This window comes from Petromyzon marinus, chromosome 34 (genome assembly GCF_048934315.1).
Source record: "Petromyzon marinus isolate PM22_M1 ecotype Great Lakes invasive population chromosome 34, UKy_Petmar_22M1.pri1.0, whole genome shotgun sequence".
Taxonomy (NCBI): Eukaryota; Metazoa; Chordata; class Hyperoartia; order Petromyzontiformes; family Petromyzontidae; genus Petromyzon; species Petromyzon marinus.
Window position 1 is genome coordinate 10514161 of NC_133700.1, and position 23344 is coordinate 10537504.

General features: G+C 43.9%; 1 protein-coding gene across 2 annotated transcripts in view; it reads left to right on the forward strand.

Annotated features, from left to right (window-relative positions):
* The window catches only part of LOC116948702 (speckle-type POZ protein-like), a 44508-nt gene that overhangs the window by 9177 nt on the left and 11987 nt on the right, over positions 1–23344 (forward strand). For both annotated transcript variants that reach the window (XM_032965672.2, XM_032965673.2), the window contains exons 3-8: positions 5786–5907; positions 7349–7500; positions 14859–14986; positions 20989–21166; positions 22311–22366; positions 23013–23135. In XM_032965672.2, the coding sequence (XP_032821563.1) occupies positions 5786–5907; positions 7349–7500; positions 14859–14986; positions 20989–21166; positions 22311–22366; positions 23013–23135 (759 nt within the window). The remainder of the gene's footprint in view (positions 1–5785; positions 5908–7348; positions 7501–14858; positions 14987–20988; positions 21167–22310; positions 22367–23012; positions 23136–23344) is intronic.

The window sequence follows — 23344 nt, forward strand, 5'->3', positions numbered from 1 at the left end:
CTGGTTTTAATTTACAGCTCAGCTGCACTCAAGTGTTAAAATAATGGCGTCAAATGTCAGACCTTACAATGCCGTTACAATAACGAAAAAACAAGACAATTCAGGGTGCTCCAATGGAGTGAGGCACATTTATCTTTTCCTCTCGCCCTATTCAGCACGCCCGCCAACAGCTGATTACAACACTGGGCATTTGAACACGATCTCAATGACCCAATGTAAAGTCTAGAACCAGGGTTTGTTTCGCCATTCATTATTAATGCGCACTCACTGCAAACAAACAGCAAGAGGATATGCCCTCCCAGCAACTAATGCATTGTAATTATGCAGTTTTGTTTTCTCCAGCGCTCTAACCATTGAGAGATCCCGTACTAACAGTCCTGCCTCGCTTTGCCGGAATGAGTGCGGTGCCCTGGCATGCATGATATGCCAGCTGAAGGTGATTGTGGTTCCTCATCCAAGTGGTTATGCGATCAAAGGAGAAACAGATGCGCAATGAGGATCGTTGGTGGATTCCAGTAATGTTGGATGTGGCGGGTGGTGTGCGGTGCACATGTAAACTTCTGATATTCAGACGATTAATGTGGTGTCAGTTATATTGTGCTCTGCTCGCCCAGCTTCAAGCCTCGCATGCACTTTCACCTGGTTCGAGCCACTGTTTTTAACAGTTGTGTGCAAACGATCCATAACGCATACCATTCCCTGCAGAGGATGTCCTGTGACTGGCAAAATATTCCATGATGTTATTTGCAATACGATGGCATCTTGTGCTTGTGCCGTGTCTACAAAATTGCACCCCCGTTACTAAATGTCTCCCAGTGTGCAATGCATACTGCTCGTTCGGAAATGAGGCATTTGAAAGCAATATGAATAAAGCTTGCAGTGTCAGACATTGTGAATGGCTAACCCTTACAAAACCACTACAGTGATAGTGTAGAATTATAGTTTAAAAAAAAAACATTCCTTGGTAGGAAATTGACTTTGTGGCCAATGGCACTTTATATTTCTCATTAAGACCCGCTAGCGAAAACGGCAGTGTTTGTCTGCTAAGTGTCGGTAGGGTTTTGGTAATGTTGGTGCTTGATGTCTGACGTTATTATTCCTTTTCCTTAGAGCTTGTATTTCGGCAGCTATTGAAGTCGTTTAAAATTCAACTTGTAATGTTTGCGAAGCAAATCTGCTATTGGATTTTTCAGCATTTGACAACCAGAGGGCACACAGGGTTGCGCTTAGCATAATGTGTTAAGTACGCACGTTGTAATTTGCAGTAAATGCGTGCTGAGCTCAGGCATTGCTGGTAATAATACGGTGGGAATGGTTACCTTCCAGAATGCTTTTTTTTGATAGATGAAAATATAGCCTTGGGGAACAAAAAGATCAAACAAAATATACAAAACGTTGCTTGCTTTTTTGTATTTTTTGCTAAAAACACAGCATTTTGGCCTAATCAAATGTCATCATAAATGCGCTCTATTAAAAAAAAAAACCATGGTCCTTTTTTATCCTGCCCATAATAGCTTTTATTGCCTGATTTGTCTTTTATTTCATTTTCTGACCCTGCGGGTAAAATTGATATTGCATTTCCATTTACTGCATATAAATAAATATTAAACTCAACAAAAGAAATCCAGAAGGATGTACGCTGCAAACAGCACGACCGTTGTTTTCGATAACATTACCAGCATCTGCCGACTGATTGTCCCCTATTACTGATGCCCCGAAGAGAAATGGGACATGATAACGTCCCCCGGTGCCCACGAGTTAATGCCATATCGTGCATGTGGACGGACAACAAATGTACACTGTATATTGTCCTCAAGTCTTTGAAGTCAACCACCATACATTCCATATAAAGCACAACATGAGTGGCCATTGTCCTGAGATGTCACCTGTTGTATCCTTTTGATTTTGGGGGCAGTGTTGTTGACGAATGTGAGTTTTTGTTGTTGTTGTCGTTTATGTGACGAGGCAAAAGATGACATCTTGGTGATGCGGGTGTTTAACCGGGTGCTTTGCAGGAGGGGTTGGTCGATTTTTTTCGATATGTTTGCGAGACATCAGTCTGCAGTTGATAGAGAATAGGTTGTTGACCTATTCATACAGATCTGGTATGTTAATATGAGCCCTGCTATGCATGGTTTTTCGCTGGACGCTATACACACAGAATGAAAATAAAGTATTTTGCCTGAATATCCCAAGTAATTTCTTGATTTAAAAATCCTTTATTTAATGACGCTTCCCTGGATAAACAAAGATCTGTTAGTATTTTAAGTCTTATTCATAAGCATATGAATGGTTGCTGCGTAGCAGTTCAGTAAGACTTTATTTCTGGAGCCAAGCCTCTTATCCTCCAGTGCACCTCTTGATCGAAGGTTGAGCTCTGTTGAAAGTTCATTGTCAGTAGCTGCCAGGTTCACAGAATACGCCATTCCTGTTCAACTCCAGGAATGGAGCGTGGTGAGTACTATCTGCCTACGTTGTGCATTAATCAGTGACACCTGATGCAGGCAGCCTGCAAAGCCTGCTTGATGATCCAGGGAGAATAATCCTGCCTCAAAATCACTGAACACTTCCCCAGCCATTCATGCTTTCGACTCCCTGTCCCAACCTGCCTCAAGATGAATCACTTCCTCTTTTGCCTACGACTGTTTCTTTTCTTTAGATGTATATGTATCTAGGGGATTAGTTACACATGAAAACAGATTCTTTTTAATATTTCAGATGTTCATGTAATTACATTTAGTGCTAATGTAATATTTTTTTTTGCTAACAATAGTAACACCACTTTTTGTGGGAAAGTAGTGCAAGTGAGGTCGAGTTCGTAACACCAATTCCAGTTTCCAGGTCGGTCTGCAACAAAAACGTGTTTCGGATGCAACATTTCATGTGTATGTCCGATTTTGGTTTTAATCCCAAAATTTGTGAGCACATCTATGATGCATTTACACATTTTGTATTTCTGTCTAATGGAGATGTAGGTTTCTTCACTTTGCGCGGTAGATGCGTTCCAACAAAAGCGAAACTGCACGAGACAGCTGCTTGCCGAGTAGCACACACAGTACACGCACAGTAGACGCAGTACACAGCCAGTACACACAGCGTTGTCCCACGTCCAACCGCATATGAGCGAGTTCAAATTGCCGATAGCAAATTTTTTGGTAAGAATAGGTTCGCTGCATTTACGAGATATTGCACAAACCGCACCTGCGTAGAGCGAGGGAAACCTGTAGTCGATTATTTCACATGTTCTCGAGATGCGGTTGAATGAAGAAGCGCCATAAATCCAAACCGTTTTCATCGTTCTTTGCAAATGTGAAAAAAACCCCTAAAAAATCCCTGCTCCATTGATCTCTTCATGCAGTTAATTTTAGGAAGTGAAAATCAGTTTAGAAATGTAATTTGTTCAAAAATATATGATTTCACCTTTCATATAGTTATGGAATCTTAAAACCTCTCCACAATTGGGGAAACAACATCTTAACAATGTACGAAACTCAATAGCCCCCCCCCCCCCCCCCCAAAAATAAAAGTTCAGAATTTCTTTATTTACATGGCATTATGGCATTTATTTACATTGTAATCTTTCAGTTGTACACTCCAATATGTTTTGACAATAATTTTGAACGATTTCTTTTGAAAGTTCATACAAGCACGAATATACAGAGAGCCCTACCGTGATTAAAATATATAATGCCAAACGGTGGCCGGCAGAGGTGACATCGTGAATTCATTGCAGCAAGTATTTTTTTTGTTTGCAAAAAAAAAGGTAATAAGCATAATAACACGTGTGCTTTTTGCTAAGATGTCTCTATTAATCCTGAGAGGACTTTCTAAACTTGCCAGATTTAAAACATTTCCAGACTTAAATTTTGCACAAGCTTTTATACCCATTGCAAAGATACAAATTCCCCATTTGTTTTATAGTGTCAAGATGACTTTGCATTGAGGTCAGAGAAATTGCCCAGAGCCCTTGTTCCTCACGCATTCCTACAACAGCACTGAATGGTGTGCGCATTTCCAACAGAACATTCAATTTATGCCATCTGATGTGTTTTTTATCCTGTTACTTATTAACATCAGCATTATTAACACTTGCTAACAGCATGCCTAAACACGATGCAGCAGCTATGTTATCGACAATAATAATGCATTTTGTGCAGGTTCCCCCACTTTCCCCCCCCATCAGTGTTATTTGTTTTCCTTTGCTGTTGTACTGTGGTGTTAATTGGAAGTGTGTAATGTTAAGAGCTTATTACGCCCAAACATGCATTTTTTTAACGGTAGCTTTTGCAGCAGTGGTGAGTGAACATGCACTGGATGTTGGAAGCGGTGCTGCATCGGGTGCTTGGTAGTTCGCGCTTCCATGCGCCAGTTTCCAAATGCAGTCGGTGAGCGAGCAGCGGCCGCATTTGCAACTCTTGAGGGTGCCACTGTTACGAGATGTTAACTCCCTTGCGTGGTATACAGGAGGTTGTGGTTTCCATCTGGATCCTGATGACTGCTGTATATTTCGAGTTTGCATGTTGTCTTCGTGTTCACGTGGATATTTGTCCGGGTACTACCGGTTTTCTCTCCAAATTTAGAAACGTGCGTTTCGAGTATTTGGGTGTTATACATTTCCACATGATGAGCCGCTTCGTTGAGCTATCGTTTGTGGCCAGGTCACTTCTGAAAAAGAGCTTCATGGCCCAGTCGGCCTTACCTGGTAAAATAAAATAAAAATATAGTTTGTGCCGCCGTGAACATCGGCAGTGAATATCAAACAAACGTGAAAAGGCCACGCTTGGGCGTGGGTGAGGGGGCAGGGTGTGAAGGGCAAACTGTTGAGGGGCAGAAGACCCTAGTGAACCAAAACACTAACCCTACCTTTCACTCCAACAAACTAACCAACCAGCCCCCTTGCACGAGCCCTGTACACCGTGAACCGCATTCTGATTGCCCCCACCTCTTGTGTATAACCAAGCCCTCCTTTCACTCGTTTGTTGCTTTTTCATTATTGGTTCTTCACGGTGTCGTTTTGCGAATTGGGTTGTTGTACAGTGGATGCATTTTGGGCTTCGTTGACCCAGTGTTTCATGAATCTCAGCGCAGGGCTCAATGCAAAAGGTCATGTGTATGGCGGAGCTGAGCCAACTCGTATGTGTGTAAGTGTGTGTGTGTGTGCAGTGTGGTCTGCACATTTACACAGCAAGTCTTTTTGGTTACAAACACTTGACCGTGTGATATGTACTTTTGTATGTCAACAAATGACATGTCTTTCGTTTAGAGGTATATTTCTGTTCGTTCGAAAGACTACATTTCATCACAATCCACTGCCTAACTACAATCCACTGGCTAGAGTTGTTCTAATTACTATATTGTTATGTTATTTAAAATAAATGTTGTCTTAAGGAATTGGTCAAACAACCTCAGCAGGCCCCTCAGGAATTCGTGTATAAATTAAGGACTCATCTTTATATTTGTAAAGTAATTAAATACAATTCCACACAATGGCAGCACATTATTCTGTTGTTCTAATAACTTTATGACACAAGCTGAACAATGAAGAACATGCATGCCGGCTCAGAATATCCAGAGCAAACTCCATGTACTATAGAATGTCTTCCATTAGCAGCCTTCTCGAAAAACGGTTTAAAAATAATCTCGAATTTCCATTTGGAGATAGTAGTGTTCTTTTGGCCGCGTTGATCTGCGGGGAGTGATGCAACGCGCGGCTGTGTCATCAAATGCATGAGGGGGGGGGTGACGGAGTCGGCGTGACCTTGTGCGTTGCTGCGCGTCGCCGCAGGTGAAAGTGGTCAAGTTCTCCTACATGTGGACCATCAACAACTTCAGCTTCTCGCGGGAGGAGATGGGCGAGGTGCTCAAAAGCTCGACCTTCTCGTCGGGAGCCAACGACAAGCTGAAATGGTAGGTCGACATACGCGGGGCAGCAAATCGCTCATTGCAATATTCTGCGATTATAATCTCATGGAGATAAAGTAGCGAGCGTCCACAGTGACACTTTGGAATTCCTTAATATGTTCGTACTCGTGGTCTAGATCAAGAGGTCATCACGATTAATACCGTTGATACCACCACACATCGCCATGTATTTATGTGTGTTGATCTTCTTTTGCACCATACATAGCCACCCGTGCTCATCAGAGGTACGTGGGAATGACAACAAACTAAACACAAAAATCAGTTGTAAAGAAATTATTTTCAATCAAGATTTAAGAGCGCAATAGCGCCAGTGGCTTCCTAATATCTGAAGGAAGAGCGTTCCAGACGGTCGCAGAAGCACATCTGAAAGCACGCGATGCAGTGATCGTCTTTGTTCGATGGCTATCCAAAAGCCACTGCGAGGAAGGCCGGAGTTCGCATGGTGGTTTTTGCCCCCTGACGAGATCAGCAAGGTATTGCGGTTCATTTGTGGTAAGCACTTTGTCTGCAGATGTCGTAGTTGTAAAATCGACACCCGACTTCCCAGACCTGCTCTTACAGTATGTCCCTATCTGGCTGTTGGACTTGCCCTTTGTTCCCAACCTCCAGTGGTAACCCGGCCCTCCTCCCTTCATGCACACATGCCCCACCCATCACAACCTCCTTTTCCGGATTACATCTATGATACTTTCTTGCCGCGTATTGTGAGTTTAAACTTTAGCTGGAATTGGCACGTGTGGGTTTCACTGTGTAAATATCACAGTGTAGGTTGCATGTTGTTCTAGGATTTCATCTCTTGCCCATAGCTTTTTTTTTCCCACCAGCGAGCCAGGAATGTCCCAATTGACATTTATATAATAAAATGACAGAAAAATTCCTTCTTCATGTTCAGATTTGTTTAATTAGGTTACCTGACTTTAACACTTAATTTCAGGCACTAAACCATCTTTCCACTGAATTTATGAACTGTGTACTTCGTTGGAGGTATATAAGGTGCCATATGTTTTGTTCTGTTGCTTTTTAAACAGCTGCTGGTGAAGCCATTCAGATTAAGAGACTATGCATTGATGTAGCCGACAGCCTAAGAGCGTAAATAAAAGCAAGCATCCTTCCTAATACGTTGCCGCTGATGTGATGAACCTGCGCGGTTTCATTGAAAATTCATCGGGTGTGTGGAAAGCTCCGTTTGTTTTGCTAACAAACTCCGGCAGTTCTGTTCGCAGAGCGCCCACGGTGAGCTTTGCTGCCAAGGTTAATGGAATTCCCCATGTCCGGCCAATCAATCAATCCATCCGTCAATAAAAAGCTTTCTGTTCTCTTGAATCCTCGTCGACGTCACGGGCGTTCAGGGGAGTTTGGTCGGGGCAAGGGGGCGGGGACGGATTGCAGGGCTAGCGTGACGATCGATGCTGTCATCTCCGCACAGGTGCCTGCGCGTGAACCCCAAAGGCCTGGATGAGGAGAGCAAAGACTACCTCTCGCTTTACCTGCTGCTCGTCAGCTGCCCTAAGTCGGAGGTCCGGGCTAAGTTCAAGTTCTCCATTCTAAACGCGAAGGGAGAGGAGACCAAGGCAATGGGTGAGGATGGCGTCGGGTGCTTGCGTGCTTGCTTGCGTGCGCGCGCATGCCCGTGTGCGTATGCTGATGCGCACACACATATTCTTAGACACTCAAGACTTTTTTTCCATGGTCGTACTTTGAGATGTACAAGTGTTTTACTCATTCCACGGCTGCACGAGGTTTTTCACGATGCCATTCGTGTCATGGAAGTTAAACGACCATACTTCAACATGCTGGTCAATGCGTCTTGGTGAATGCAGTATAATTTAGTTTAACGACGGGGTTTGCGACGCTGCCCTCCACCGCTCACAGTGTAACCTCGCAGCCACCTATGGCAACTTGTTTTTGCTTGGGGCTCACCATTTTGGAGCAGGCTCAACCGTACCTAGCCTCTGAGATCTAACGAGATCAGCTGCAGTCCGGGCGATAGGGACGTTTAGCCAGTTTTATTTTAAGGAGCGTTTTGGCTGTGGGAGGAAACTTGAGTACCTGGAGAATGACCAGAACGTAGACGGTTTCACAAACGCATTTGCCCTACGTCCAACTCCTTGGCGTCGAGCACCCCCAGAGGGTTTGGGAATCTCAAGGATCTGCACGACCCACAAACTCTTGCCTCCAGAGCGCTGTATTATGTGCACGCGTCACCGTACCTGGGGTACGATGCACACGGGAATGTCCTGCATGTCCTGCACCACTCACGGCACACACGAAACACGCAATACACAACACCGAGTACACACGATGTGCTCTTTGCACACATACATGTACATGAATACACGTGTGCAATGCATGTTCATGGTACGCAGATATAAAGACCGCCCTCCACCTATAGCTCTTAGACTATTGAGGCAAGCGCCCTTTGCAGCATATCTACACACAAAGTCAAAGATCCCCTATATAGTCTTTAACAGACTGTCGGGGCAAGTGCTATTAGCGAGCACCTATTAAGTCTGGCACGTCACACGAGGGGGTGGGTCACCAGCATTGCTCCCGGTCATTTTTGCCTTTCCCCCAGTGCTCCAGGATACACGCTGCAATCATGTACTCGTGTAAAGCTGAGTCAACCTAGGGGAGGCCTAAGACCGAGGTGGAAGAAGGTATCCCCACATCACGAGAGTGACGGGGGTTTGTTCGACCACACTTGATCATGTTGACCAGTGCCGGTTGGTGAACGTAGATACCCAGGACTGGTTCAGATGTCACTCTACACTGATGTTAGCCGTTGCCCGGAAATTAACATCGGGCCGCTGGGTTTGTTAAAGCAGTGTGCTTACCGCTGTTCCACCGTTCGTTGTACACAATGCAAGCGAGCACACGCCCACGATCGACCACCCACAGACGGGCACCACCTGCTCGCGTAACGACGTTGTGCCGACTCTGTCTCCCCACACGCGGCGTATGGAAAGGGAATTCCGTGCACCCAATCCACAGGAAATCTTACCTGTCACATTTTCTAAAGACCGTAATAAATTCCACATACGCAGCTGTTGCCACAAGCAGCATAATGACTGTGATACCGACATGAAAATTTTGAAAGTATATTTTCATTAAATTAGTTATTCACGAATCATCCTTGAACCAAACGTTTTCCTCTGTGCTCCCATCCTCAAACAAGCCACATGGCATTAATTGAGACCTTTAGCAATAGCTGGCTTGGCAAAAAATGCTCTACCGTCAATGATTAACATAAATTAGACCCATCATTATAACCATATCACCTGAAGTGCACGCAGACTTGTCTGATCTCGGAAGCTAAGTGGGATTTGAGCCTGGATAATGCTTCATTGGGTGACCACTCTGCATATAACAGGTTATAGGCTGCGGTGGGGATACATTCGTGAAGTACAACCACACCACCCACATGGCATGGGGTAGCTCTATTCCAGCAGTGGATTGACAAAGGGGTGTATTTGTACACTCATAACATGTATTGTTTTTGGCTTTTCTCAAGACAGATAGGCCAAATTGAACTGCATTCAAACTCGTTACTCTTCCACTTAACTAGACTGAAAGCAGTGTCCGATGATTCCAGCAAATCTTGCCAGCTTGGATCATTACATTGCAAATTATTTTTCTACAAGCTTTTCCCCGTCGTATGTACACTTCCTTAATCAATCGAAGCCAGATTTTTTTCATATACAGTAAAACCTTGGATTGCGAGCATAATTCGTTTCGGAAACGTGTTTGTAATCCAAAGCACTCGCATATCAAAGCACTCGTATATAAGTTGTGAGCACGTGACGCTCTGCAGACAAAGCGTATACGTACTTACTCGTTTATCAAATTCATATTTATTTTACATTTTCGCTCGTCTTGCAAAACACTCGCAGACCAAGTTACTCGCAATCCAAGGTTTTACTGTATATGGCATATTTTGCACAAGCAAATCGCCTACAACCTTAGCTCCGTACAGCGCTTCCCGCTGCCAGATTTAGTCATGTCAGAGTTGCTCAGCCATCGTGACGAGCTGCTGACAAACAAGTGCTCTGCATAGCGCGCGACAAATCCCTCATCGTAATTAGGCTCACATTATGGCCATTAGTGGCAATAGATGGGGGGAGAGGGAGCTAGGATTTGAGATGTTAAACAATTTTACAATAACGTAAGTTATTTCCACGGGGATTCCGGCGGGGGCGCATTTATTAGTGAAAGGGCGATGAGGTGGGGGTTGCAGGGAGTTAAAGGAAGGGTTTACACTGCCGTTATCCTCGCTAGAGCTTGTGTAATAAGGCGTCTCTTGGAAAAGCATGCTCTCGGGATTTCACACCGTCATGCGCACTTAATCAAGCAACTGGGATGTTGATTTAGTCGGCTGCAGTTCTTCTTGTCGTGAGCCCACGCCTCCCTTGCTCACATCCCCCTGCCTCCCCACCTCTCTACTTCTTCTCCCCACCTCAAACCTTGGCACCATCCCTCCCATCCTCCACCACCACCCTGCGCACCCCCGACCCCCATCTCCCCTGGCACAGCACACTCCTGCGATATAGCACTCCGCTCTCGGCCGCATGCTGCTCACTTGTTCAGATCTAATTAGCAGCTTTGGTGCGCTTGCGGGCGCGCGGGGAATAGTGCCTGTTAAGAGGTGCACTTACTGTATTTGGCACAGAAGCTGAGCTGCAGCCGACTGTATTCCAACCGAATATTTGCATTTCAAAAAGCTGCGCGTTCAAACAATAGCTTTTTAGTATTTTCCCCTAACGACACCAACAAAAATGGCTAAATGTCCCGCCCCCATTAATCTGAAATCGGGCTACAACAAGTGTTCTTTAATTGCGACGTCGCCCCTGTGCATTTGATATATGCACTGTGGAACTAATCTGGTTCATGCAGTTATCTTTGTTTGAAGTAGAGTACTTTAATAAGATGAATTCGACTTGTATACTAAGGTTTCTTCACATTAGCTGCAATGGAGTCAATGTAAATGTGTGTGTGTGTATGGAAACTCGGACTCATTGAGAGTGTTTCCCCCTAGAATAGTGAACTAGTGATGCTGCGTTTCAAGAACACACATGACCGCTGGTAGCGTCCTTACAGAGTGCATCTTTGAACTGGTGACGAAGTTTTCGCGTGTCATTTTCAATTTTACTGAATTGGCTACGTGACACTTGCGAGTTAGAAAGTTACCCAATGAGAATATCTCTGAAGTCACTGAAGATGGGTTTTTTTTTTTTACAGGAGTTACTTTGCAGCATACCAAAGCGTACGTAGAATTAGCTGCATTTCAACTGCCAATACCAATTTTAGAAAACTGCATTTGCAGCACTGTATACACTCAGGTAGTGAGTGCCCTATTAACCCTAGTTCAGCACTGGCAGACTAAATGCACATGGTGTTGGCAATAATCTATAAAAGGTTTAGATGCACAATGTCATTTTGGTGCAATCGGTGGGGTACGATCCTATCACGAGCGGCCGATTGCACGACTCGACGCACTATTGCGTTACTCTTGCGCCATGCTCTCGGTTGTGATGCAGTCGCAGACTGTCGCGCTTGATTGATCTGCGTTGTAATTTTTTAGATCGGACGCGATCGCAATCCAACATTCACCTATTTAGTGAGCAAGTGAGAGTCACGTGACTACGCAGAGAGTATGTACGTGCACATGGCGCGTGTGTCTATTTGTGTATATGAATGTAGGCATATCAAATTGCTTGGTGGTGGCGGTTAGTGCGCACTGCTCTACGAATCCTAATGACCTGAGCTCGAGTCCCAGCCACGATTACCGTCAGTGCAAATTAATATCTTAACCAGAGCTGGGCCTATACAGGCCGACTCCACCAATAATGCACCTTGATAGTGTGTAAACATTAGCACTGGTGAGACAAAGGTGGCCTTACGTGTCGCTGGCCACATTGCCTCCTCGTGTTCTGTGGCGGACTTAACTGGTGGTCGCTTATAGCACTTGCTCTGATAGTCTGTGTCAGTTATGCATGGGTTATGTGTTTGCTTATGTAGGTGTGTGTAAGTGTATGTGGTAGTGTTTGCCTCCGATTCCTTGCAATCTAGTGCATCTGTTCCTACCCCCCATTGATTGCATTGAAATTGCAGTGTATTTGGACCTTAAGGATGCTATTGCATGAGAGAAGGTGGTGGGGTTACGGCCACACCAAAACGGCATTTGTCTACCTCGTGTTGATGTTACACCACACACAAGTTCTCATTTACAGTTCATTTTCCGGGAGTTTTAGAATGCCTTAGTCGGTGTGCGTTGCATGCAAAACACGCACATACACACCATTGCATTTGCATGCACAAGCAGAAATGAAAATACTGCCAATGTTAACTTACACGTAATCAGATTTGCAATCATCGATGAGCTGCCATCATGTTGCATAATGAGGCATTTTGTAGTGCAAAGTCAAGCACGTACATGCATACAAATTTGGGCATTGGTGCACAGATTTACGAGTGTCTATCCAGAGCAAATGGTAAAATAGGAAGAGCACTTTGCTCAGTTTCATAAGTTAATGTCAGAATTAATAAGGTAAATATATGCACGTTAAAATGTTGCATCTCTGCAGAGCCAACTGTGTTCTCACTGGGGTGTTTTTCATTGTCTCCAGCACCATAGAACAATGCCACTCAAGCTTAGTAAACGAAAACCCTTGGCTGCGTTCTTTTATCTTGAAAACTCTTCTTGCCATCAAAGCCCTCGTGCATTGGCGTGAAATTTAATCATGACAAGTCTAGTGTCATCTCAACTTGCCTTAGATCAAGATCTCTCGCTGATATGCCCCTTTTTATGCCTTCCCACCTTTGTTCACATCCTTTATCACGCCACTCTCTCGCTCTCCCAGTCTCTCTTGCTCTGTCATACAAGTACACTGCTGCCTTCGGGCTTTGCCGCTTCTAACGGTTGTGGCTCGCAGCTCCCTGATGGGCTGCGACGAAGTCGGGTGAAGGTTGTGATCTGGATAGGTACAAGTCTGGGATCTAATTGAGTGTCAGGTCTCCAATGGTTTTATCTAATGTGCTTCTATGACCTGGAGCCCATGCAAAGTGAGAGAGAGAGAGGCCTGCTCTGTTAGTGGAAACTTAAAGAACAGAAATTACCCTCATATTTATGAGATTGCATGCAAAATAAATCTGTTAGGCATCAGTAACCGTTGGGGAAAGAAGTATGTTAATTAAGTAATGCAATGCTCACATCTCAAATTGGATGCTAAATATGAATTCCTGTAATCACGAAAGCTTTAAGTCAAGATTTGGATGCTAATTATTTGGGGTTAATGGATTGTTGAGTGAAGCACAGAGGCTTGTAGCCTGATGAAAGGTTTGGGATTTTTGACTCCTCTGTGGCGTGGGGGGCTGTCACCACACATGTCCTCGTTACAGACAAGACGAGGGTGTTGATCGGAGTAAATTACATTCATAATAATTGACAGCCTTTTGAAAATCCAATGTTGGATGAAGGCCTCTCCAAGCCATGTCGGTCATGAGAGCTTGTTTGGCCATATTACTTGATGGTCAGTCGGTGTTTGTGAAGTGAGAGCTTGGAGGCATTTAAGACTGTTTTGGATCACCCACCACTGATGTTAGTCATGGTCGGCTGTCTAACTCAGATCGCCAGGTTCATCCTGCAGTGTGCTAGCCACTGTGCCTCTGCTGCTTCTGATGATAATGATGGGCTACTTTATGTTAATCATTGACAGTAGATATTTTTTTTCCAAGCCAGCTATTGGTCGAGGTCTCAATTATTGCCATGTGGCTTACTTGAAGATGGGAGCACATCCCACCACTTACAACGTATGTAGATAATTCTATGCTTTAGAGTACAATGCAAATCACAGTGAACAATAACAGCCATGGACAGGCATTCAATTGAGATGCCACTGGATCTGTTTGAAAATACATAAATGCAATACATGCTGAAAGGGGAAGAGCGTTAAAACAATTTCATCGTCGAGTAAGTGAATGTAGAGTTTTTTTGCCATTGCTTATGGCGAAGCTTAATGCCCCTTTGTCAAAACTGCCCTGCCAACGTTGGCAGTTAGGAATCCGTCTTTCTTCCTCCAGTCATTCAATTGGCCAGGAAGAAAAAACAGTATAAAAAAACAGCTTGTAGGCTTCCATTATTTCATGATGTGACATTCCTTGGTTCATGCCTGGGGTGGTTTTATGACCCGAGATAACTCTGTCATTTTTTTTTAACCTAAGCCATTTGACACTTTGAGATTTGTGACTGCCCATGTGTTTCGACTCCGTGACACTTTAGAAATAAATAATTTGGTACAGAAAATCGATGATGGTTATTTAATTTGGCGGCTCAGTCGTGCTGTTCCGCTTTTGCTATTTTAATGTAACATTTTGTTTAAAAAAAAAACTTTACTGCAATATTGGCATTTTCAAAATAGTTTGAGCGATATTTCATTTTCAGGCACTTTTTCAACTACCTCTAATGTATGCATGCATCCGTGGGGGGAGGGGGTGGTGAGGAATGAGTAACTGCAACTAAACAAGTGGATGTTGGTTGCAATTTTGTTTTGGAGCACATGCCACATGCATAGCATGCCAACAACGTCGGTAGAAAACTTATTCTGTTTTAATAGAATTGACATTCAGGTGCAAGTGCATCGTGACTCACCTCTCTTCCCCACCTTTCCTCACTGTGCGTGTTTGTGTTTTTTTTATTTACAAAATAGCTGCCCTATTTTTACCTCTTTTGCTCATGGCTGACTGTGTACCAAATTGTTCATTGATTCTTGAATTGCTTTGCCAAAGCTCACGCAACAGCCAGGCCACCTACGGCCCGGTCACTTAAAAAAACACATCCCAGCAGAGTGCAAATTTAGTGGCACATATTGCGACCGTGCCATGTCCAAGCCTCATTCTCCTCCTCCCTCTCCGCCTGTCACTTCTCCGTCTTGTGGACGCAGAGAGCCAGAGGGCATATCGGTTTGTTCAGGGCAAAGACTGGGGCTTCAAGAAGTTCATTCGGCGCGACTTCCTATTGGACGAGGCCAATGGGCTGCTCCCGGACGACAAGCTGACACTCTTCTGCGAGGTGAGTCGTGCCCCTCCGCACCATCCTGCCTTGCTTGCTGCACAAAGTGCAGCACAGTGTTACAGCTGCCAAGCCTTCGGGATTTAGTTTCTCCCGCTTTGTGCATCGCGTAGCATTGGCCCTGTCGTGAACAGATGCATTTATGGACTGCGATGTGATCAAGAGTTACACTTCATGTTCCAGCCAGGGTTTACTCTGAGCAAATGTGGGCCTCTGGAGTGGGAGAAAATCGTCCAAAGTCACGCGCATGTTTTTTTTGTGTTCCTCCCGGCGCTCGCTCGGACTGGCAGTTTGTGGGATGTGTGCCTGGGTGTGAATCTGTCAAATTAGTTTTCCGAATTTGGCCGCATCGGTTTGAAGTCCCTGCGACGCATGTAGCATCGCAGACACGTGGCAAGTTGCTGTAAATAGAGGTTTAAGAAAGCGAGCAACCATTCCTTCTGCATTCCCTGAACTCTTGATGATTTTTTTTTTTAAAGGAGCACACCTAAGCTGTCAACAGCTCATTTCTTTGGGGTGTACTTTTTCGCGAGGGTTTTGAAACGAGCACGTGTGCTGTTCGCAGCGCTCGCCGTGGTCCGTGCGCCGATGTGAGCGGCGTCTGTAACCGAGTTTGCGTGCGTGGGTTGTAAGTTTCTAACGATGGATGACTGTGCTCTTGTCATTGCTAATTGGTAAATATTGGCCATTGGGGGCACCTGATTGATTTGGCTTCCTTTGGCAGCTGTGGTAGAATTAGAAGGAGGGCCCTTAATTGCTCGTTGATTACGTGGCTGCTGTTCGGAGGAACGGGGAAAATTAGTTTTGACGCAAGAAAAATATTTCCCCGTTACAATGGGTATCACATAACACTTGCCAGGGTTTAATTGAATTCCTTTGATTCATTGTGTGCAATGGAATCCTTTTTTGGTGTTTTATTTCAATAAGAGATCATAAATATGTTCATTAAAGTGCCAAACGTTTGAAATGTAAATATATTGCAAAACAAGGCATACATTTTAAAACCAATTTTGTGTTTGTTTAAATTGCCATGAAAGGACTTAGTTTTTAATCACTACTGCTTTTATTTACAAGGTACCATATATATTTAAATTGTCTGAAATGTTGCCAAGCTTCAGAATTTTTAGTTGATATATACATTTTGGCCGTATTTCCTTCAGACTTTACTCTATCCATTCATATTAAATCTTTACTCTTTGCTTTGAGCATTCACATTTAATTATTGTCGGAGCAATTATTGCTGTTAATTTGAGATTTTTTGCACATGGGAAAATGCCTTCCAGTGTAAAGGTTTACTTTTAAATAAAAACTATAAATGAAAACTATACTCACTAGTTACACGTTTCTTTATGCCTCTACTGAAACCTGCTTGATTTTTTAGGCCGCTTTTAATTTACATCGATGTTTGATCAGTGAAAGTAAATTTCACATAAATACACCGTCTAGTAACTCGTCAAAATAATTACCATTGCAAACCTTCTGCCAAGCCGATAACAAAAAGTTTGAGCACCTACTCGCAGTACTAATGCGAACAATGTGCGTGACTCTCTGCCGTAATGATGTTGTAATTTGCGACGGTTAGCAAGCGCTGCATTTGCTTTATCTTGTTACTAAAAAGGCACTCTGGGTTGAGCAAATGCACTTGACCAACATTTTATTACAGGCCCTATTCATTTGAACAAGTCCCAATGCATTTTCACATCCATACTGTGGCAGTGTTTTTCCTTGCCATGAATTTAATAAGTGCCCTTTATTTTTGGAGATTCAATAGAATGCGTACATCTATTTGTAGTGACTCAATAATGAGCAGTCTGAGTGAGATCATGAGAGGAAATACACCTTACTTGCGTCTGACCCTTCACTCAGGCTGACAAATACACAGACGTGTCAGCATGTGTATGATGAAAGCGTAGGGCACTGAATTACAGATTACTTTAACTTTGTACGTACGTCGTTTCAAATAATATAATTGTTTAGCGAACATTTTTTTTTTTACAAATGTTTGGCTTTAATTGCACATTGCAATGAAGCTATCAAGGCCGCCATGTGTTTTCGTTTGACGGAAGTGGAACATTAATCAGGTTATCGCTCGTTCGCTTTGTCTCTTGACCATAAATATATATTTTGGCCTCCACAGGCGCAGTGGCTTAGTACCTGCCTGTGCTTTGAGTCTTTACATTAAAGGGGACATTATTATTGCCGTTTGATTTTTAAAACCGTAGCGCTCTAATAAAGCACCGCGGTTGGCGTGCAAGCGACGGAAGCTGGTCCCGGGAGAGATCTTGTTTCCACGGCGCAGATGGTACACGCCAGCGCAAGTAACGAATGCGTGCGATTGCGACTCCCACAATTGGTTTTTTTTTGCATGGCACTCTTTGCACCTGTGTTTCTGTATCATGTTTATCTGCCTTTATTTCATCATCTTGTACCGAGTAAAATCAAGTCAACGAAGCACCATGCACTGGATCTCATGCATTGACACGAGTGCTGGGGTTGTGATACGTTTTTAGAGCCTTCCGTTTTTGAGCGTGTGCACATAGTAGATAAGCCAGGTTTCATCTTGTGGACCGTTCACCGTTCTGTTTAACCACGCAGCGCGATCTGTTTTTAGAAGATATTTGAGTCAAGCCAATTTACTCAAAAAATCACCAAAGTGTGTCGTCTGGTGTAAAGCAGATGTTAAAGACCCTGACATATCATTTGGTAGCAGCGTGCTATTATTTACTCAGGTCATAGCCTAAGCACTATATTTGACAAATGACCCACGATTAAATTGCTTAAAGAAAAAAAGATATGCCTCTGTAGATATGTTTAGCAAAGCCTTTCTTGCCAACGAGATAATGAGCCTCTATGGACCATCACATAAAAGGAAGTTAAATTGATGTGTATACCGAAAACCACAGAGATGCCTCCACCTCTCGCACTGATGGCATCCATTGGGAAATGCATTGCCGGTGGAGCCATAGGCGCCACGTATTTCTGGAATGTGTCCGTTGGTGGGCGCCCATCCGAATAGTGACCAGGCCCAGAATTATTGAGTATCTGTAGTCTGATGCAATTAAGCTGTGAAGTGCGTATGGCTGCGGGCAAAAAAATGTTCAGATAGGATTACATTTTGAAAGTATGCCTTAAGCTTTATCCTGAAAACTTAGTTTAGAATTTATATTTCATAGTCATAGTTATAATTAAAAAATCCTCATGCGCAAATGTGGAAAAGTATAACATGCTGTAATTTTTTTTGCTTTGCCCATTGGAACATGTTCGTTTAAAAGTTACAAGCACACTCTTGAAATTGCATTGCCAAAGCGTTGTGACGTGCTGTGAAACTAAGCTTTTGGAGAATGTTAGTACTATTTTATTTTTGTTGAATAGCCTACGTCTTTTTTGTGCACATTGGTTGATCACTGGCAGCGAGCTGGATGTTACTGGCAAAGGGCACATTTTGGCACCTACTCGGTACATTTTTTTAAAAGCACCGTGAGTCCTGTGTGCGAGTGCTTTTTCTGTAAACACGCTCTTACAAGGAGCATGTGCTAAACGATTCTGTACTCGACTTGATTTTTTTCCACACTCCTTTGGGTCTTTGAATTGTTCGGTAGATACATTTATGTGTCTGCCCTGTCTGTACATGTAAAGAGCCTGGATGCATGAGTGATAGATACGTTGGTGGATTTTTTTTTATGGGTATTAAATCCTGTGGCTATAGCATTAAGTAAATAGAAAACTATTGTCTTGTTTATTTCTTGATGAAAGTCAATTATTATCTGGAAACGGACGCTCCTCAGGACCGTCATATTGACCACTAAGAAAAGTTGTGGGATCGGGCAGGACATCGCTTGGTGAGATGATGGCCGATGGTCAAGGCTGGCGATGGTGGAAGGGGCATCCAAAGGAGCAAACGAGCCTGAGAGCATGACGGGCACCACAGTGGCGAGATGTTAACTACCTCGCCTGGTATGCAGGAGGTCGTGGGTTCTTTCTCGATCCTGACGCCTGTTGTATATTTTGAGTTTGCATGTTCTCCCGGTGGTCGCGTGGATTTTTCTCTCGGTCCTCTGGTTTTACCCTCCACAAGAAACATGCTTTAAGAGCATTCGGCTGCTGTAACGTTCCACATGATAAGCCACTTCGTTGAGCTATCATGTGTGGCCAGGTTGCTTCTGAAAAAGAGCTCTATAGCTCGGTGGGCCTTACCTGGTCAAATAAACAAAAAATAGTTCCGTTTAGCTATAGCGACGCTATAAATTCCTGTGCAGCAGTGAGATGAATTGTGGCACCAGAGAACCATGAGCGTTGGAAGTGGGGTGGGTAGGCCTTCATCCAGCAGTGGATTGACAGTGGCTAATAATGATAATGCTATATATTCTTGGTTCTTTCGGTAAAGTCACGTAGAAGGGAAACAATAAAATAATAAAATATATAAAACAATAACATTCTCACGACGTTTCGACTGCAACACGAGCAATTATCATCAGGTGTGAAAACCACAACAAGAAAATTTGGAAAAAATGGCGGTTATTTTTAACGTTAGCACCACGGAGACAGATTTGACAGTTTGTTCAGATGGACGAGTCCATCAATGTTCGAACATAGATGAGAATTTTATTGTTTAATATTTTTATTATTTGTTTCCCTTCTACGTGACTTTACCGAAAGAACCAAGAATATGAATCCCTGCAGTCACGAAAACTTTAGATCAAAAATGATAATGCTGGTCATTAGGGATGAATGATAAGTATAATGTAACAGTATTGTCTGGTTTTGGGGAATCAGGGGAACTAATGTTGTCTACAGATGGGGTTGGCATGCAGATGATATCTTATGAATACAAAACTCGTATGTTTCTCCCAGTGCTGCCTGATGACCTTCTTTAAAGGTCTGTCATCCCAGAGTTGAGCAGAATATATCTGGCCGTTTTATTATATTTAAAAGATGCATGTACTCACATAATTGAAGCAGCATTGTCGTTGTCATGACATTGCATCATTTTTGAGGGTGATAAAATGGGAATCGTGTTGTAGGAAGTTAAACAGTGGTTATCTATCCATCTCCCATAGGAATGTGGAATTGGCACCACTGGCTCGGGGCTATTAATGAGCACCATCCCAAGCTCATATGAGCGAGGTAACGCCTCAGGATTGATTGACTACTCGATGAAAAAGCCAAAATACATGGACTCAGCATTTTACTCCACTATTGGTAATGAACACATCAGCAAAGTTTTTCCAAAATTTAGCCCACAGTGGACCTTGATCAACAGAGTGGTAATTCCGCCTCCTGACTCTCCAATGTTTGCCAACTCAGGTTGAAAGCCTTCATGCATAAGCTCTGTCTGTTCGTCCGCAATGGAGGGGTTTGCAGGGCACTGACTCACGTAGAGATGATTCACTACGCTGCATAAAATTGTGTTGCTTTTACAGATTTGCCGAATTGAAAACTGGCCAGATTGATCCAAAAGGTTGGCCATAATCTGAATTCCCAAAACCAGATCCAAGGAGACTATTTTTCATGCAGGCACTTATTTGTTTTCTGTAAAACGCTTGATGGAAAAGCATTGCATAATCCATGTATATGCGTGATTTTTCCCAACTTGTCCATCGTACGATGAATGCACGCACCATCAAAGACTTCCAGCACTTATGGCTACTATGATATAGGGAAATCGATTGCAGGAAAGGCCTAGAGAAAGACGGATCAAAGGCTTCAGTAGCAGGCAATGGAAATAAGAGGCGCATGGTAGACAATAGGTCAGCTGCAGCACATACACCAGACATCCGTGAAAAAGAGCTTCATAGCTCATCGGATTTCACCAGGATAAATAAAAGATCCTGATTCTGATATATGACAGAAAGTATTGGATAGCCTTTGTCAATGAGCAATAAACTCGGTGGCCAGAAAAGGGCAAGAGTTATCTTTTAAAGGCTGACGGGAGAAGCCACCCCCGGGGCCTCTTGGCCTGCTGTGACAAAGCCATGGGTGCGCGTGTCCGCCCGCCGCCGCAGGTGAGCGTGGTGCAGGACTCGGTGAACATCTCGGGCCACGCAAGCAGCACCATGCTCAAGGTGCCCGAGTGCCAGCTGGGCGAGGACATCGGCCTGCTGTGGGAGGCGTCCCGTTTCACCGACTGCTCGCTCTGCGTGAGCGGGCGAGAGTTCAAGGGTCACAAGGCCATCCTTGCAGGTGAGTTTCGGCTGTTGGGCTGAGCTTTGATGGTCATCGGAGAGGCCCGTTACGAAATGTCGCACGTAATTGATTTATGTGCCTCCTGCAGCCATATCAGAGGCACTATTTTCTCAATGATATTTTGAAAGTGGTTTATTTTTGGATGATGAATCCTAATTTCTCAGCTCGGTGAGTTACGAAATAAACTGACGACTGACTGACGAACAATGCTCACTGTTTGCTCAAGATAGCATAGGTTAGAGCTCGCATCTATTCACGTGCCTCAACCAGTAGTGGAAAGTCCAGATTCCTCAAGCAGTGGCCAGTCTCGAGCATCGTTCAGCTCTCACAATGAGCTGTACTCGTTTTACTGACCCCTGGAATAAAGCTAAATTGAGATGTACTCTGACTGAGATTTGAACCTGTAACCAAGTGTGAGTCAAGCACCATTATATCAGTACAGGCTTGCCAGATTGTTGGAAAATTACATGTTAAGGTGTTTCATGCAATGAACTGGATAGAAATAGGGCGTCGTACAGGTGCGCAGCTTTAAATGGGCGCTTGGTGAGGTGTGTTAACCTCGACACGAGGGTTTCAAAGACAGCCGGGCATTCATGGTTGCAACGCCACTACCTGGTGTGCCTTGGTGGCCTTCATAGGAGCTCACTAACAGCGCTTGCCCCATTGGTCTGTATGGCTGTACGTGGGGAAGGACCTCGCAGCGGTTTCTGCAAGCAAGACACTCTTCCCAGTTCGAATCATCTCCAGTTTTCTTGCTCTCTGCCATGCGGCGAAACTGCATGGCCTAATCTGGGTTCGGTTCCCTTTGCAAAGTTGGTCGCACCTAAAGTGTTTCATAGGTGAAAAGTATGAAATATACTCCAAAGATGCAGTGACATGAATTATGGCTTTCATTAATATTAATCAAAATATCCATTTTGCAATTTGACTGCATGCAATGCAGATCAGTTCTACAAACTTAAAGCTTTCAGGGCTCGTGTGCTTGCGAGATTCAATTCTGTACCCAGCAAGGTGTTGGCGTGGTGGGGGTGGGGGTGTGGGAAGGGGGGGTGGTGGTTTCTTTTGACAAAATTGACCTCCATCCAGATATGGATAACCCACCCACACGCAATTATACATTTTTCTGAATGCTGTTTTACAGCCCGATCTCCGGTCTTCAATGCCATGTTTGAACACGAAATGGAGGAAAGCAAGCTGGTAAGAAGCCACTCTCATGCACCAACACAACGATACGTGGGCCGTTTTTGAGACTTTTTTTTGGGCGGAGATATCAAGCTCGTCAGTCTGCGGGTCATTCTTTTGTTCCCATAACCGTGGAATTCTGGATTCTCACATTTCACGAGTTGAGTACACAAAAATCATTGCTTATATTTGCTTAAACACTTTCACGTTTCTAGCTTGAGCTTTGCTCGTCGGGGTCCAGTTCACATTTTTTTTCACCCGCTTATCTCTAGATATTTCATTAAAAAATTTCCGAAGGAATGTACACAGAACTAAGAATAATGACTTTGGTGTCAGGTAGCCTTCATCCAGCAGTGGATAGTGACTGGTAGTGGTCATTGAATGATGAAAAAAAATAATTAGGTCATGGCGCATGTTGACAAATTTCCGTTTTTCCATGGAACTAGGGAACCTCATTATCATCTCCGGATGGGTTTGTTATTGATATCTTCATTCAGTTTGCTTTGTAGATATTTCACAAATGTTCACTATATCATACGTTACTGTAAATCCCTCTGCCGCCCAAGCCTGAATAACAGTTTTCCAAAAGCTTGTATTGCTTTGACTTCATTTTATTGAAAACATTTTTTTCTGCTTTTGCTCGGCTTGCTTTCACATTTAGAACCGCGTGGAGATTCACGACGTGGAACCTGAGGTGTTCATTGAGATGATGCGCTTCGTCTACACGGGCAAGGCCCCAAACCTCACCAAGATGGCCGACGACCTCTTGGCGGCAGCAGACAAGGTGTGGTGTTTCATCCCCACCAACTTCTCTCTCCGATAGGTGCTCAATGAATGGACCCGAACTCGAGCGAAGCTATCAAACTCCCAACTTGCGGGGCGTGAGTGTTGGTCCAATGATGTGCTGTGCTGTGGGGATTAGGGTAGAGGGGGAGGGTTGGGGGGGAGCGTGGACAATTTGGTATAGCATGCAACAATTTTCATGGTTAAAAT